The following is a 15,254-nucleotide window of genomic DNA, read 5'->3' as shown; positions in this document are numbered from 1 at the left end:
TCTCACGGTGGACCCAGGGCTCGGTGAAGGGGCTCATCACTCGCCACTGGTGTGTTCACCATGGCTCGAATTTAACTCAAGTCTCTGTGCATGAATCACCGCACAACAACAGAAATTCCTTACACACTGTAGTAGTTTGTCATTGGAGCAGCACTGCACATTTGAAACACATTACGGTATTGTATATTAATACGTTTAGACTCCAGTGTGGCTTATCGGAGGCTCGCGTTTCTGGAAAACGTATTTTAATGGGGAGAACTTTATTTGCAATACCGACAGCTCCAGCAATTCAGCAAATTCTTATCCTGAACTTAACCACCTATGCCATGAACCAACAAATAAAAACCTGAATAGTAAAATAGAATATGATGTGGTGAGTTGTAAAAGTAATCACATAACTCGACTGCCTAGATAAATCTAAGGTGTATATTGTTTTACAGCATGGGACATAAAACAGGCAGATGAGAGAGACGGTGAAGAAATCAGTGCCGAGCTTGTTGAATTCAACGTGGCAGGATCTCATATCAGCAGGCGCTGTACCCTGGACTCATTGAGTCAGCCAAAAAACTACCCACCACGTGTGTTCATGCAGCGGTGCTCTCTAAGCTTGCCAGGAGGCTATCTCTTACGGTCAAATCAAACAGCTGATGCAAGCTCGAGACATTCAATCCTCGCGGAGGATGGCACACGGTCGGTTTTTCTGTTGTCGGTCATCCAGTCGATGATTGTTCATCCCTGCACGTGGCTTCTCGGAGCATCGTATCGCATCGGGTGATCACAAGATATTATTTTTACTCTTTTATGTTGCCCCACCGTCCAAACTCGAATCAAACTGACACCTCTATGGCCGAATCCACGTGTTGCCAGCTTTCACCGCTATGTTCTCCCCATGGTCGCGTGGATTTTTTTTTTTACGGGTACTCTGGTTTTTTTTCCTTCCACATTTTAGAATCAACATGCATTTAGAGTATTTGGCTGCTTTACATTTCCACGTGGTAAGCCACTTCGTTGCGCTATAATTTGTGGCCAGGTCGCTTCTGAATAAGAGCTGAGTGGGCATTACGTAGTAAAATAAAAAAAGTTTATAATTTGGTTGGTGGAATACAGCCGTATCGCAGGTACTTCTGCCAATTTAACTGCCTTTCTGTTTGATATAGCCAGAAGCAGTGGTCTCGCCAACAATTTATCAAATTTGTTGCGTATTCAAAATTGATAATAATTCTGCCCAGTAGTAGTTTACTTGTATCGTTGGTCCAGTTTGACACATATTTGTCCACAGGATATGCCAACTTAATATGGATCGAATGCATCTAGGCTGAATGTTGCTTAATCTTTAAAGTTATATAAACGTGCATCAAAGTGGCCTGTTACTCTTTAACTCGCGTCTGTTTAGCATTTTACCAAAGGTAAGATGATTGTTACGTCAATCATACGTTGCTTTAACGGTTTATCAAACACGTGGTTTGATGTATATTTTTACCGTTATGGTGAGAATTGCGTGGCTTTTATTTCGTCTTTTTTGCAATCTATTCAAATTGTGTACTTGACATCGTGTCATGAGCTGAAGAATCAAGTAAAACATCTAAATAACTAAAACTCTATTTTATACGGAACTATTTACACAAGGACTTACATAAAATAACCCAATCCATAACAAACCCTTAAATAACACTAAAGCCGTTATCAGATGAACCCCTTAAGAAATAAAACTGAAAAACTAAATAAAAGGCATGACATCCACACAGACGTTTATGTAAGCAATGCAAACATTTCTTAACACGGGACAATAATGAGACTCGAGACAGAGAGGCGCGAATGTTCTGGGGAAGAGCGTTCATCCACACACTTGGCACCCTGGCTGCTACTGCTGCTCATGCTGTTCCTGAAGGCGCTATCTATATCGCCCGCTGATTGTAAGCTTGTCCAAGGCGCACGGCGGGTGATGCGATGATTCTAGCAGACCAGTGCACCGCACGTCTCAGAGAACGGCTGCAGCAGAGATTCTTCACAGGGATTCTGGAGAGAAAGAAAGAATCTTTCAAGTGACATGTTTATCTCCATATATATCAAAGGCAAAGTTGTGAATGTGTGTCTGTTCAAAATGTTTAGTTTACTTCCCGACATGCAACAAACTGGACATTTGCCATGTGGGTACTTTCCAGACTGCACACCATGCAAACATTATAAAAATACACTTTTGTGTTTTTTTTGGGGGGAGGGAGCTCAATAATGCATTTATTTTTTGCACAGCAAGTGAGCTGTGACGTCACATCTGCCACGTGACCCGCGCATGTGGAAGCGTCACGCATTGTAGTGTAGCGGGTAGTGCGCTGCGCTACGAACCCGGCGACACGAGTTCGATTCCCGCTAACGGCCACCACCGCTGACGATTATTTGAACCGGTCCTGGGCCTCCCCTAGGTCCACTCATCCTCAAACAATTAACTGGTGTGGTGTGTGAACATTGCCACTGGGGAGACAAAGGCGGCCGGGCGTGGTGAATTAAGTCCCGGGCGAAGCCGGGGTAGTAAAGCTCGTCATTTATACAGTAGAGGGGGGACCCTCTTCTCTGACACACTCTTACTATGATAATAATTCCCCAAATTCTCACAAATGGAATTCAGCCACAACCATTTGTATTATATATTGGGGGATTTTTTTTGTGACCGGTCATTACTGAATAGACTTAGACCATTGCCTTACACTTGAAAATCCGGTTAAAGCACGGGTGGCTGAAACCCCGATTTGAATCAGACTGTGGGATGTTGCTGGGGGGGGGGGGGGGGGACACTGGATGGAGGTGGTGGCAAGCAGAGACTGTAAAGAGTGGAATCAGATGCAGGCGTAGTCTCATGCCCAGCAGTGGCATGTTCATGTCTAAACTAGTTTGAAGTACTTAGCTCCTACCAATGTCCGTGTCTCATGGGATGGGGCTGTCCTTTGCCCCCCCCCCCCCCCTCGTGGCGTCTTCTTGTTTAGAGGAGGTTGGGAGGACGGCACACGAAGAAGTGGTGACACGGCGATCAGTGTTCATACGTCAAACAAATGTTGAACGCTCGACGGAATGAGCAACGATTATGCGATCTGCGTGTCCATCCTGCCTTCTGCTCCAGCTCTCATCCCCTGTGTGCGCATAACCAAAGGTTGCGTGGCCCATCGCTTAATTGCAACGCAGTAAACACCCCGATTCACCGCTCCCCCATTGTGCATCGTTTCGCCAACACGCCGTCACGATCAGTGACACCGCTGCTACTCGGCTTGCGTCGACCCCGCGCTTACGTCGCTGACAGCGTCGTCCGTCCGTTCTCATTATCCGTCGCCTCTCAGCCTTCGCCTCCAACTCCCTTGTACACGAATTGCTTTGAGTCGCGCGTCAAGAAATTGACTTTACCGTACAGTTTATTATTTACGTTCGGTCATTTTGATGATTTGGAAGAAAAAAATCGCTTTTATTTACGTCCTTACGATATTCGTCGTACATTTCCAGGAACGCATCCCCTACGTAAACCGAGGTATTTTACTGTATGTGTATTTTTATAGAATTTTGTCCATTCTACTCTCCCAGTGTTTTTTGTTACTTTAAGGATTTAGAACTGGGAGTCCGGAGTCTTCAGCGGGGAGCAGGAGGCTCATTCCCCCCCCCCACTCCAGGCCCCCACGACGCTACGAGAGGAGGGCTTGCACAATGTGCGTCCGATTTGTGCATCCCGCTGCCGCCACCAGAGCAGTCCAATTCCCACCGCGCCCGGCCCGGTTCCAAGCACGGAGCAGAGCTCAGCGTCGCGGACGGTGCGGTGGCCGTGGTGCGGGACGAGTGTGAATTTCGTGCGCGAAATTACGGCTGGAAGAAAAGTCGTGGGGGAGGGATGAGTTGTTTTGGGATCTCGTGTTGGGGTTGATGCTCGGTTCAAAGCCGTCATTTCCTGCCACCGGCCAAGCCGGGAGCGCACGTGTGCGCGCGTGTACGCAGCACACATACACACAGAGTCTCGCGTTGACACGCACTCACTCAGGCACGCACAGGCGGCCCACGCAGAGCCAAGCGCTGCTCCTCCTCCTCCTCTGGAGCAACAGCGGCAGCAGCGGCAGCGAGGATCGTTCCGTTTCACATCTCTGCTCCACGTCTGCCCGCCAGTCTCACGTCACGGTGAGATGCGCGAAGTCGCCGCTTGACGCTTTGCTGACACTTTTGTGATGATGTTGGTTATTGTGAAGTTGTCGCCGGTTTTCTCACGTCATTGCGGTGGAGATGATGGTTATGATGATGATTATTGAGGTTATAGAGACGATGGTTATTTTAGAGATGATGTCACGCTAACAGTCGTACTGCAGTATGATACGGGTGTGTGTTGTGTATGCGTAGTTAGTATCGTGTTATGGTTGGATAAGTTCTTCCTTACGAAGCCTAGCTGACAACCCGTTTTCAGAATTGAGTTAATTTCGGGAAAGCGCAGAATAAATCCACTGACGATATTTCTGAAAAAAATGTGCTGTGTTTGATAAACATAGTTGCATTACAATTATATTTGATGCGTTGCCTTGTTAACTGCGTTTGAAGGACTGTAGCTTCAATGCAGTACAGTGTATTGCACATTATAATTCCTCGGGCAGGGGAAAACAGATCATTGAGCAATCGTCAAGCACTTTAAAGTTAAAGTGTTGAACACGTTACGTCCCACTGTGTTGTCTACAGCCCACACATCGCGCAGAATTAATTTCTGGGTCCCAAATGCAACCACGAGCTGGTACAAGTTGGTTCTTGGCATCGTTAACGTTCTTACACCTCGGGTGCTTTGCTGACGAGATGAAACTCATTCACGGGATGTACATATTAATATCGCGAAGGGCCAAATTGTTGGAACGTTAACTCGTCTCTACTAATTAGGCCTGTTAAATTGTTGAGGAGTGTGGCTTCTGTGAGCGTTGGCAGAGTTGGAGGTGTTATCGCCCTTGGGAGAATCTATTGTACGATTATCGTTGCTACAAATCCTGGATCACAAAACGTCCATTTGAAGGTGGTCTCAGTTTTAACGATGATGATGATGATGATGTATATCATCATCTTCTTCAACAACACCACCATCATGACTTTATTCCGCCTGGCTGAATTGACATGACATTTCTTAGTAAACATCGTCAGTCACTGGCCATCCTTAGCATGCTACAGTGCATGACGGCATAGCTCTGGATGAATCAGTTACATCATGAAACATCAAAACGCCTCTTAAAATTGAATTGCAGATTTTGTTCTTTCTAAAGTCATGATAATGTATGCACAAGATCATATTAACGATCGGTAATCCATTTCCATGGTGCAGTAAACATTTTTCATACCTTATTAGATATTCTAATAATAGATATTGTATACGCTCCCACGGATGTCCTACTTTTAAGCAGACGAGAGCCCATTTATAATCTGCAGTTTCCCCAATGCTGGGTAGTAAACAGGGGAAGGATACATACAACACACTATGCTACGGCGCGATACAATATCTATACCAATTTTACTTCTTGCGCACATTGTTACAACACGGAGGTTAGGTTATAACCGTGAGATAATTTCTGGTGAATATCACCGATGCCTCTTTTTTAGAACTGCGTGTGTACGAGCGGTGGCGCAATGGTTAGCGCGCTACGAACCCGGCCATCCCAGTTCGATTCCGGCTCACGGTCAACACCAGCTATAGCGATTATCTGAACCGGTACTGAGCCTCCTCTAGGTCGACTCAGCCTCAAATGAGTACCTGGTGCGGTGTGTAAACATCGCCACTGGGGAGACAAAGGCGGCCGAGCGTGGTGCTGGTCACCCACCCCCTCGTGTGCCGTGCCGGCCTTCATAGGTGTTCGCTAACAGCACTTGCCCCGACAGTCTGTTAAGGCTATACGGGGGTTATTTGTCTTTGTTGTTGCTCAGCGTTGTTGTTGTTGTAGTTTGCGTTGTGTGGCCACGAGGTGGCGCTGTCACTGCCGTGCTTCTGGGTTGATGGAGGGGGGTTACTGTCGGCCAAGATGTGGGGTTACTGTCGGTCACACAGCGCTGCGCTGTTATTGCGGCTGTGAACGCAGCACAAGTGCTGGGCTCCTATGGATCAGCAGAAGTCTTCGCTTCTATGAAGCAGCATAAGTCTTCGCTCCTATGGAGCAGCAGAAGTGATGGGCTTCTATGGAGCAGCAGAAGTGATGGGCTTCTATGAAGCAGCAGAAGTGATGGGCTTCTATGAAGCAGCAGAAGTGATGGGCTTCTATGGAGCAGCAGAAGCGATGGGCTCCTATGGAGCAGCAGAAGTGATGGCCTTCTATGGAGCAGCAGAAGTGATGGGCTTCTATGAAGCAGCAGAAGCGATGGGCTCCTATGAAGCAGCAGAAGTGATGGGCTTCTATGGAGCAGCAGAAGTGATGGGCTTCTATGGAGCAGCAGAAGCGATGGGCTCCTATGGAGCAGCAGAAGTGATGGCCTTCTATGGAGCAGCAGAAGTGATGGGCTTCTATGAAGCAGCAGAAGCGATGGGCTCCTATGGAGCAGCAGAAGTGATAGGCTTCTATGAAGCAGTAGAAGTGATGGGCTTCTATGGAGCAGCAGAAGTGATGGGCTTCTATGAAGCAGCAGAAGTGATGGGCTTCTATGAAGCAGCAGAAGTGATGGGCTTCTATGGAGCAGCAGAAGTGATGGGCTTCTATGGAGCAGCAGAAGTGATGGGCTTCTATGAAGCAGCAGAAGTGATGGGCTTCTATGAAGCAGCAGAAGTGATAGACTTCTATGAAGCAGCAGAAGTGAGGCGCTTCTATGGAGCAGCAGAAGTGATGGGCTTCTATGAAGCAGTAGGAGTGATGGGCTTCTATGAAGCAGCAGAAGTGATAGACTTCTATGAAGCAGCAGAAGTGAGGCGCTTCTATGGAGCAGCAGAAGTGATGGGCTTCTATGAAGCAGTAGGAGTGATGGGCTTCTATGGAGCAGCAGAAGTCCTCGCTTATATGAAGCCACACGTCTCCCCAAAGGATTCACTTATTAACAGTAAATCCCAAAGCAACCACGCACGTTACAAGCAATCTTGAAAGTAATCCGTATCCGATTACAGATTATTCCGGGGCATCTACCCTATGGAAAGTAATCCCAATGTAACCTCGAACATTACATTTGATCTTAAAAGCGGTCCGCCTACCCACCAGTAGGGTTGATCATGGCCGATTATGATGAATGGATGCATCAATACTTGTGACACTGCGTTATGTATGCACAGTAATTATATAACCGCGTTATCAGGGCAATATAACAACACCACTCCTTCATTTGTTTAATTTATATCAACGTCTGTCATTTTAAGGCCAAAATTTGTTTGTTAATAATGAAGAATTAAACAACATTACTACTGGGATAGGCAACGGCATATTTATACAATGTGTACAAAAAATGTATTCCGTCTACTCTCACTATAAACATATTCCAAATGCCACCATGTTCTCTCTCTTTTTATACATTTGAGCTTCTTTAAAGCTGACCAGAAGTCATTTTAGATAAGTACCAGTTGGTGTTCTTCTAGATATAAATAATGTAAAGTGTAAATGTTGAGATAGGGGTCTTCAGAGAGAAAAAGCGAGTGCAGAGGGCATGGTTATTTAGAATGTTTTCCTATCGGCAAAGAAGGAGAGTGGTTTTTACTAGATCACTCCCGTCTGAAATGGATTTTTGTGGATAAACTGTGAGGTCACATCTGTTTTAATATATAGGAATACAGTATACCTACGCAGCGGCGCTTTGGATAGATTGACTTGTGGATTTCAGTTTTTAATGACATTTGATTTAATGCAGAGAGCTGATCCTCATATCTTCATTTGATTAGCCATGGTCAATCCACTGCTGAACGAATCGCCTCTTCCCCCCAGCCACTCCCATCTCTCACGATCGTAAAAGGTAAAACCCCTGCAATTACTTGCTCACACCACTGCTGCCAGAAGGGCATTCAAATAAGAGAGCCCCGCCTGATGATATTTTGGCCTACTCGTTTCCAGACTGGCCCAAACGTCTTCGAGGTGGGAGTAGCCCACACTTTGGCCCACCGCACAGTACCCACCCACACGACTAACTCTGGTGTGCGACATTTTATTCTGCTGGGTTGGACAAAGGCGGAGAAAAACAATGAAATAGCTGCACCGTTCTTTCAACTGCCGCGCCCGGAGATTGAACCGATGTTTTTATGGATTGCAAGTCCATAATAATCACGGCAGCATCCACGATCCTACGCAGATAATTAGTTTTGTTTAATGATTTGTTTTCCTCTCCTATACTTTGCACTGCTGCCGTGATTTTTGTATTGTTGTTGTAATGTTCTGACCCCATGCCCCTCCTAGACATTTGTGAAAAAGAGCGAAATAGCTCATCTTGATTCCTCTAGTATAAATAAATATTCTGATTCTCAGATAACATTCTGTAATAAATAAAAAAGAATACTCTCTTCACCCAGAAAAATGCTCGTTTATTTTATGTTGTTGGCGTTTGCCTTTGCAGAGACAGTTAACTGCCGTGCGTGAGCATGGCGGAATGTCTACATTTTGGCTCAGGGCTACCAACAGAGATGAGCACCACTCGAAAACTCATTTGAGCTCTGAATTCGACTCGTTCAACGTTGAGTAGGGCTTCGTAAGGAGTTCTCGCTGCTCGGTCGTCCGTTCGTTGAGATGGTCGAGGAGGCACTTGCTGTCAATCAGTTGCTGGCCTATCATCCTGATCACAATGACAGAAGGAGTTAGTGGAACCTGGGGGTATCCGATTAATTAAATCATCGATTACTCTCCCAATTATCAGCTCGATTTTTGTGTGGGAAAAAAAACGTCTCGCTTCTGTCTACGCACATGCCGCGCTCATTGGGAGATGGTGGGCGATTCTGGGTGACAATATTTATTTATACTGGAGGAATCCGATGAGCTATAAAGCTCTTTTTCCCCCAGATGTCCAGTAGGTGCCGGCTCCATCAGTCACTTCGTGCTGGCCATGGCTTGTAAGGGCCTCGCGTAATCAAAGACAAACAGAGCAGTTCAAATATTTTCGTCGAATAATCAATGTAATCGACGTATCAGCGTGGCTCTCGACACAGGAGTGCAGGTCGTGAGGTCACAGCCACCGCATGTCCCTTTTTCTTTACCATAAACCAGCCGACTACTGTAGCACTTAAGTAAGTGCTGCAATAAACTCGTAATGATAACGGCCGCAGGTAATAATGCTTGTTATCTTTTAACTATGTCCTGCGTTAGCTTCTGAGGTTTTAGGTGACTGCGTGTGCCGCAAGGGGCTCTCGTGCGGGGGCGTTTGAATTTCTCCGAAACACCCGAGTTGTTTTCTAGGCACAGGTGATGACACGTCATTCTGCCCACGGGTCCAATTTAGCCCGGGGTAGTTTGTTGCCAATAAGATTCCTGTCCTTCCAAAGCAACAGATCACGTGAATTGTCACCACCATTTTTCGTTGTTATTAAATCTTGACCTTTTGAATTGGTGTATCATCTGTATGTTGATGGTCACCCTGTTCAGGCCTGTAATTTCAGGGAAAGGTGTGGTGGGTCAAGGACGAGGGGGGGGGGCTGCAGGTGGTTGAGTTCCCCCCTCTCCCTTCTGAAGGCTTCTAAATTCTCAGTCAACAAGAGATTGATGTCACAGCCCTTCCTCCTACGCTTCTACAAGAGGGAGTCGGGAACAAGGGCAGAATGCTCAACAGACAAAAGCAAAGAATGCCGCACCTCTGGTTAGCACGGTTGACTACGTACGGTGCGAAAGAAGTTCAACAAACTATGTTTCGTATGTAACATTTTGCCTAAATTTTTTTTGACATTGGCCGTTTCGTGCCCCGCCCCCCTTTAGAACCAGTATTTGTATTTAGGCTGCGGGAGGAATCCGATGAGCTTTGAAGCTCTGTTTTTAATGTCCAATAGGGGCATGGGGTCAGCAAGTCACATCAACAAATACAAACACGACGAGTGCGAAATAGAGAAAAGGTAAACAAGCAACTATAAGTAAATATAAAGTCACCCTCTAGAACAGGGGTCGGGAACCTTTTTGACTGGGAGAGCCATAAAAGCCAAATATTTCTAAATATATTTCATTGACAGCCATATAGTATTTTTAATGTATAATAAATTAAATATGTCTTACTTTTAATGCGACTTTTGGTCACGGGACCCGTGACCCGAGAAATTTTATCTTCAAAACTAATTTCTGTTTACTTTAAAATGACACAGTATTATTAAGCAATATCACAAGTATTTTAAAATCAGTTCCAAACTGATTTTATTTGTATTTTTTTATTATTATTTTTTTCAACTCAAAATTGTCTGGGAGCCATATGCCGTCACCAGAAGAGCCATATATGGCTCGCGAGCCATAGGTTCCCGACCGCTGCTCTAGAAGTACAAATTGAACAAGTACATACATTCCTGCCGATTTGTCACCACCAAATGTAAGCTTGGGGCAAGGCAGCAAAACAACAACAGACCCTGATCACACTCAGACAACACACACAGTCAGCAAATTAAATTGCACATTAAAATTGAACTATGGACTTACAGGTAAGGTTTAAAGTTACAAATCACATTTGCAAATGTGGCCGTATCCAGCACAATCGGGGCTCTGACTGCTGCAGTGTTATGAGTGTGACGTGACTGTTTTAATACAGTTCCACAGTGGTTGGTCTGAAGGAAATTGTTCTATGCAAATTTACAATACTTGGCAGAACCTTTCTCACCTGTGAAGTCAACACCCTTTGACTTGAGGCCTGCATTAATTTTGGACCGTCCGTGTTTTTTGTTACATTTCAATCTCACGCCACCCACACGACACCCCTGCTTCGAAGTGATGCAAAGTAAATAAGTAATATTTAAAAATACCTTTTAAAAAACACGCTTTAATGAAATGTACCGTACGAGTAATGGCAGAACTCCAAGACTCCAGGAAGTGGCCCCGAGGCTTGCCATAACGTAAGGGACCGTGGTGACTTACAGCCAACGTCAGTTGAGCGTGGACAATTAGACCCAAGGCGAAACATAACATATAAAAAAGAAAGTTTTAAAAAATAAAATAAAAAATGCATGATAGAATATTGTATTGTCATCAGTATGACATAAGTATACCAAGTTTGCAGTCGATACCATATTGGGAAGTGGGTTAAAATTAAGTTACAAGATTTGAGGATACGACAACAACAGACAGTGAGTTAATAGAAAGCGTGTAAAAAGATTGTTTAAAAATATATTTTTTATTTTATAGAATATGGTATTGTCATCAGTAAGACATAAGTATACGAAGTTTTCAGTCGATACCACATTGGGAGCATACGACAACAACGACAACAACAACAGAGTGAGTTAAATAAAAGCGTGTAATAAAAGCGGCTAATAAATAGCCTCTCTCTGCTCATGTGACGATGACGCGGTGCTCGCCTCCTTTGGTGGACCTGAGCTCGGATTAGAAATTCCACATTCCTATGGCAGGGGTGGTGGATGCGATGTTCGGTGAATAACCATGTTACTAGTTTCAAGACACTGTAGAGGGGGACTTTTGGCTCAGTTGACCCTGAATTGGAATTGAACTTGCAACTTCGGCACTCATTGACCTTCACCAATTTTCAGTCCGAAATTGGTGAAGGTGCAGCTTGTGTTGGGCTCAGAATTGCTGTCCTTCAACCGTCTCCGATTCCACTGGTTTAGAGAACCACTCACAGGCAGATGATGAATCACAAATGCCTCGTATAACCACTATGAGTTTTGGTTCTGGATATTACTTTTTCAATTGTACAGTGTCTAATTATTTATATTGAGTACTCTTGCCAATAGCATCTGATCGTCGATCACTATTTATTTAACAGGCCTGACTGCTGATGATACCCAGAATAGTCAAAACCAGTCCTCTCTTGCTTGAGTAAATACGGCTTGACTGTGTTGATCTGGAAAGCCAATAGGAAGATGGACTAAAACATGTGTGGAGACACAGAACATAGGTCTACTTTGTACGTTCGTTACACAACCGCAGTTGTTTGCAGCTCTCATGGATGCATCCGATTAAATCGTACATTGTGTGTTTTCTGAAATGTGCAATTGCGATACTGTAGCTAGGCTTTCCAAGAAAGCGGTCATGGGATGGCATACCAGCTGTGCCCTGCCTACTACTACTACACGCTAATGATCAGTTGGAAGCATTCTAATTTTCTTTTTAAGTCACACCGTTCATATTGCAAAAGTTTGAAATTAACCACAAACAATGCCGTATCTGCTGTGATCACCATCAGGGAGGTCATCTGGCAATGTTTGTATTTTTTAATTTATGGCTGTGTTTGGAATGATGTCCGACGTTTCGGACATTCCTAACAACACATGGAGCGAAAGGTCAGACACCGTGCCGAACAAAGGCAAATATCCCCCGTGTAGCCTTCACAGACTTTTGAGGCAAGTGCTGTTAGTGAGCACCTATGAAGGCTGGAACGGTACAAGAGGGGGTGGGTGGCCAGCACCACGCCCGGCCGCCTTTGTCTTCTGAGTGGCGATGTTTACTCACCGCACCAGGTACTCATTTGAGGCAGAGTCGACCTAGGGAGGCCCAGGACCGGTTCAGATAATTATCACTGGTCTTGGCCTTGAGCAGGTATCGAACTCGGGTCGCCAGGTTCATAGCAGGGCGCGCTGACCGTTACGCTACCACTGCCGAGGAACATGGAGTACAACACGCAATGATGTTGAACGTTGAGCCAGCCGTACTGAAAGCGGTCGTTGGGATTAGTCCTTTAAACCAAGTGAATTGCCTTCACTTGGATAATGAATGAATTCGCTGCTTACATTTAGATCACATTCTCACTTTATTGGGCAAACCGATCATACCCGAACAAGGGTTTTTTAAACCACAAGTGCTAAACAATTCAAATAAAATTATATATTTGAAATATTATCGTTAGTGGCAGTTTTGCACCTTGGTATCAATGCGTAGCCAGACACGCGCATCCGCACCTACGATTAGCGTGCTTGGCTACGTACGGTGCGAAATAAGTTCTACATACATGCAGGGATAAATCATTTTAAAGTTGCATGGTGCACGCAAGATATATGTATACAGCGTCGTACAGTATAGCGTGTACAATATATACGGTACAATATTTCAAATAATTACCAGTACTATAATGTCACTGACGCCACACGCTGAAGCTAACCCCACGTCAATGATGAATTGTATTCGTGGCAGACGTAATGGATTTTGGGACCAGCAGAGTAATTGTATTGTTTTTCTGGTTCTTTAAATATTGACACACATTTAGCGACGGACACTCAGTGGATTAAAATTTCAGTTCCAGTATTTTTGGACCATTCCCTCTCACCGCTGATTTGGCAACAAAAACAAGTTTTTAAATTATCTCTGGAAGATACACGGTACCTTTGCTAGGTAAGTGAATGTTGGACACAATGGAGCATATGACACACGGGTGGTGGATAGTACATCAGCGACATTGTACACGTGATTTAGAAAAGAGGCAGTCTAACTCGGTCAATGATTGGTTCATATGGATGCTGCAATGGGTTAGACACATTTCATAGGATAAATGTACTTCATACTAATAATAATTTACGTCCCTCATTCAATTCACTGCTGGATAAATGCCTCGCCACGCCGTGCTGACCATGGGGATTATTTAACGATACTTCACCGTGCAGGTCCGCTGGTGAAAGATTGGGGTGGGTTGCCCAAGAGCGGTTAAGGAATCGTTTAACCACTCATATTAGCCGTGGCCCAGAATCAACCTCGGGTCGCATGGTTTCAGAGCACGGTGTGCCACTTGGACCCCTCTCAATCCCTTCAGAACTCCTTTATAGTGTAAAAAAAACGCATAACAATGATTACGTGTAAAACGCAATGTCCATAACATTCCAATATCAAAGAGACTTACAAAATATTACAATGTATTCGTGCCAACGTGTCGCTCATTAGGGGGACATCACACTCCCCCGAGGGCCATGCATTTGTTTGTAACCCTGCGTCAATTTAGTCGCATTGCCTTGCACTCTGCTCTTAATGTTTGCTTTTTGACCGGTTTAGCAGACGTACTTGGCAAATAACGTCATGTGATTTTGAAACACGTGGCTTTCCCACTTGCGTTGCGTCACCAGCTGGCGCCAGCAAGAATATTTGCCACAAAGACAAAGATCCCCCGTGTAGCCTGTAAACAGACTGGGGCAAGTGCTATTATCGAGTAGCAACCTACGAAGGATCGGAAATGGCCAGCACCACGCCCAGTCGTCTTTGTCTCCCGAGTGGCGATGTTTTTACACACCGCACCAGGTACTAATTTTGAGGCCGAGTCGACCTAGGGGAGGCCCAGCACCGGTTCAGATCATCGTTACCGCTGTTGGTGGCCGTGAACAAACACGGTCACCGCATTGCGGCACTTTGCGATGCGCTTCTGCGGCCGTCTGGAACGCGCTCTTCCCACCAACATGAGGAATCCACTGGGAGGCTATGGGACTCTTACATCATCTCGAGCAGTGTGGTGAACATGGAGTGCACGCATCCCCTGGGGGTGCGGGATGCCCTTTCTGGGGGGCGGGGGGGGGGTGCGAGACACGGCCAGATGTTGTTTTCGAAGGTAAATAATCGAAAACACAAATTAAGCACGGGCACGTAAGAACAACTACTTTGTTTCATCAAACATTGTACATTTATTTTTACGATTGTGAAACAAAGGTACGCCAGGCTGCGGTAAACATTAAGAACCCACTGATCTAGACAAGCTCGCTTCTTTAGAACTACTGCTTGTTGTTGTGTTGTTCATTCCCCACACACCCCCGGATTAGCGCGGTTTGGCGACGTACGGTGCGAAAGAAGTTCAACACACGTCCAGTGCTGCACATGATTTCATTGTAAGCGGGGTGGTGGTGGTGGTGCCCCATCGCTCACTCCATCTCCCCCCCGCTCCCCCGGTGGGGGTGTCTGTGCGAGACCGGGAGTCGTCCGAGACGGCTGTTGCCACGCCGTGTTGGGGTCGCAGCTGACTGCAGAGACACGCAAGCCTCGGCACTCGCTGCCAAAACAAGCGGAATGGCAGAATAAGTAGGGGAAAGGTCACTGGCGCACACGCACGTGCCTCTTCACACCCCCCCCGCCTCACGGAGCAAAGTGGAGTCGTCCAATCTCAGGCTTGTTTTGTTTATACTAAAAACGAGACAAAGACAAAGATCCCCCACCCCCCGGGGTAGCCTTGGCAGACTGCTGGGGCAAGTGTTGTCAGCGAGT

The 15,254-nt window shown here is 45.6% G+C and overlaps 1 protein-coding gene across 5 annotated transcripts in view; it reads left to right on the top strand.

Annotated features, from left to right (window-relative positions):
• Positions 1-3,756: 3,756 nt before the first annotated feature.
• The window catches only part of LOC133349078 (phospholipid-transporting ATPase ABCA1-like), a 77,748-nt gene continuing 66,250 nt past the window's right edge, over positions 3,757-15,254 (top strand). For 2 of the 5 annotated variants that reach the window (XM_061562229.1, XM_061562248.1), the window contains exon 1: positions 3,759-4,146. In XM_061562229.1, the coding sequence (XP_061418213.1) occupies positions 3,898-4,146 (249 nt within the window). In that variant the 5' untranslated portion in view covers positions 3,759-3,897. Of the gene's footprint in view, positions 4,147-15,254 lie in introns of all 5 variants that reach the window. The other 3 variants (XM_061562221.1, XM_061562238.1, XM_061562269.1) reach the window with 3 other exon arrangements.

This window comes from Lethenteron reissneri, chromosome 4 (assembly GCF_015708825.2).
Source record: "Lethenteron reissneri isolate LAM-NWPU_2019-01 chromosome 4, ASM1570882v1, whole genome shotgun sequence".
Taxonomy (NCBI): domain Eukaryota; kingdom Metazoa; phylum Chordata; class Hyperoartia; order Petromyzontiformes; family Petromyzontidae; genus Lethenteron; species Lethenteron reissneri.
This window is presented reverse-complemented; position numbering and strand designations above follow the sequence as displayed.